Source organism: Camellia sinensis, chromosome 3 (assembly GCF_055761805.1).
Source record: "Camellia sinensis isolate YWXY chromosome 3, ASM5576180v1, whole genome shotgun sequence".
NCBI lineage: Eukaryota > Viridiplantae > Streptophyta > Magnoliopsida > Ericales > Theaceae > Camellia > Camellia sinensis.
The window spans coordinates 226,434,502-226,436,473 of NC_138963.1; the positions used below are offsets into that span (position 1 = coordinate 226,434,502).

The 1,972-nt window shown below is 45.0% G+C and overlaps 1 protein-coding gene across 1 annotated transcript; it reads right to left on the reverse strand.

Annotated features, from left to right (window-relative positions):
• Window positions 1-1,345: 1,345 nt before the first annotated feature.
• Window positions 1,346-1,972, reverse strand: LOC145822279 (uncharacterized). The gene has a single exon (XM_082918904.1). It carries the CDS (start codon window positions 1,970-1,972, stop codon window positions 1,346-1,348), a length of 627 nt encoding a protein of 208 aa, XP_082775030.1.

The following is a 1,972-nucleotide window of genomic DNA, read 5'->3' on the forward strand; positions in this document are numbered from 1 at the left end:
CTCCGGGAACTCAAGACAAACACAAACGTGGATGATTACCGAGTGTTCAAACGGTGACGTCCAAGTCTTGAGGACGGTCAAAAATGGGGTGTCTACAATGCATAGCAACCTGATGATAACCTCGATACGTATCTAAAAAGCTAAGTCGGTTGTGACCTGCATTAAGTCCACCAGTTGGTCCATTCGTGGTAGGGGAAAACTGTCTTTTGGGCACGCTTTGTTGACTGTCTTGTAGTCCACGCAAACGCACCACTTGTCGTTCTTTTTTGGCACCACTGCGGTGTTGGAGATCCACTTGGGATAATGAACCTCCCTAATTGCCCCTATTTCTAGTAGATTTCCCATTTTCTCAGCCATTACCTCGGTATGATGAAGTGTCGATCGACAAGTTCGCTGTATAATCAGTCTAGTAGTTGTGTGGACATTGAGTTGATGACAGATGAAGTTTGGATCAATACTAGGTATATCGTACGGCGTCTAGGCAAACACTTCGATGTTAGAGATCAAAAATTTCATGATCTCTATTTTCTCAGTGCTGGACAAAGATGAGTTGAGTAGAAAGAACTTCTCCAGGATCTTCTCATCTATTCTGACCTCCACCAGATCTTATACGGCTTTTTGTTCAGCTGCCTTGCCGACGTCTGCGAACAACTCGTTGCTTTCTGGCTCCTCTACCATTTATACAAACCCTTTAGTAGCTCGACTGCTGTTCACTGACATGAAGCATTGCTTGGACATGATTTGGTCTCCTAAGACTTCTTCAATTATTCCGGCTTTGTTGGAAAATCGTATCACTTGGTGGTAGGTTGATGCTATCGCTCGCATGACGTGCAACCATGTTCTTCCTAAGATTATGTTGTAAGTAGAAGGGACTTTTAATACCCAAAATTCCATTTGCTTTGTCATTGTTCCAGTTTTGACCTACAGAATTATCTTGCCAACCGACCATTCTAACATTAAGTTGAAGCCAACTATGGGGGATGTAGCAGGTGCTACATCTTTGTCTTCAAAATTGAGTTGCTAGAAGGTCTTGTAATGCATTATCTCGCACAAGTTCCCTTGGTCTATCAAAATCCGTTTGATGTCGAAATTCAGTCACCACTAGTGCGTCATTATGAGGGCTTTGTAACCTTGCTAAGTCCTTGTCAGAAAAGGTGATGACGTTGGTCACCTCTATTTTTTCTTTTTTCAGGGTAGACTATACACTCAATACTTCTCTCATGTGCTCAGCCTTCTTGATCATCCCTCTGAGTTCACATTCTCGTTCAGGCTCGATAATCCCATGTATGACATTAATTATGCCTTGGGGCGGACCATTGGCTGTCCTGTCTGGCCCGTTACAGTCTTAGGGGGCTGGCTGCACTCCCTCTTCAATATACTGGTCCAAGTGGCCCGTGGCCACTAACTCCTCCAGATGTTGCCGTAATGGCGTACAATTTTCAGTTTGGTGCCCATTTTCATCGTGGAAGGTGCAACGGTACCTATCATTGTAGCCCCCCTGCGTTTCTCCCAACTTGGCTGGCCGCTGAACGAAGGGTTCATCGCGTATCTTGCTAAGCATCCGGTAGATGGGTTTGCTGAACACCGTGGTGATGGCAGTGTAGACTCTTAACTTCCTTTCTTGGGAGTCCTTACCATTTGCTCGTCTGCCCTGACCATTTTTGTTCGGTCTCTCTTCCCAACCGATCGTGTTACCTTTTGCCGTAGGTTTTTTGTCCGACATCGCTGTTATGCCTAATTTTGCTTTGGCGCAAGTGCCATTTTCGTCTACCAGAATGTGCTGATGTACTCTCTCCATCAAGGCCTCCATTGTGAGGCTTGCCGTCATTGTCATTGAATCTCTGAATTTATTACCTGTTGGCAAACCACGTTTGTACTGTGCGATAGCTAGGTTTATGGGGCAATCTCCAATCTGATTAAAAGGCTCCCAATGCCGATTGTTGTAAGACTTCAATGTTTCCTTCTCGCCCAT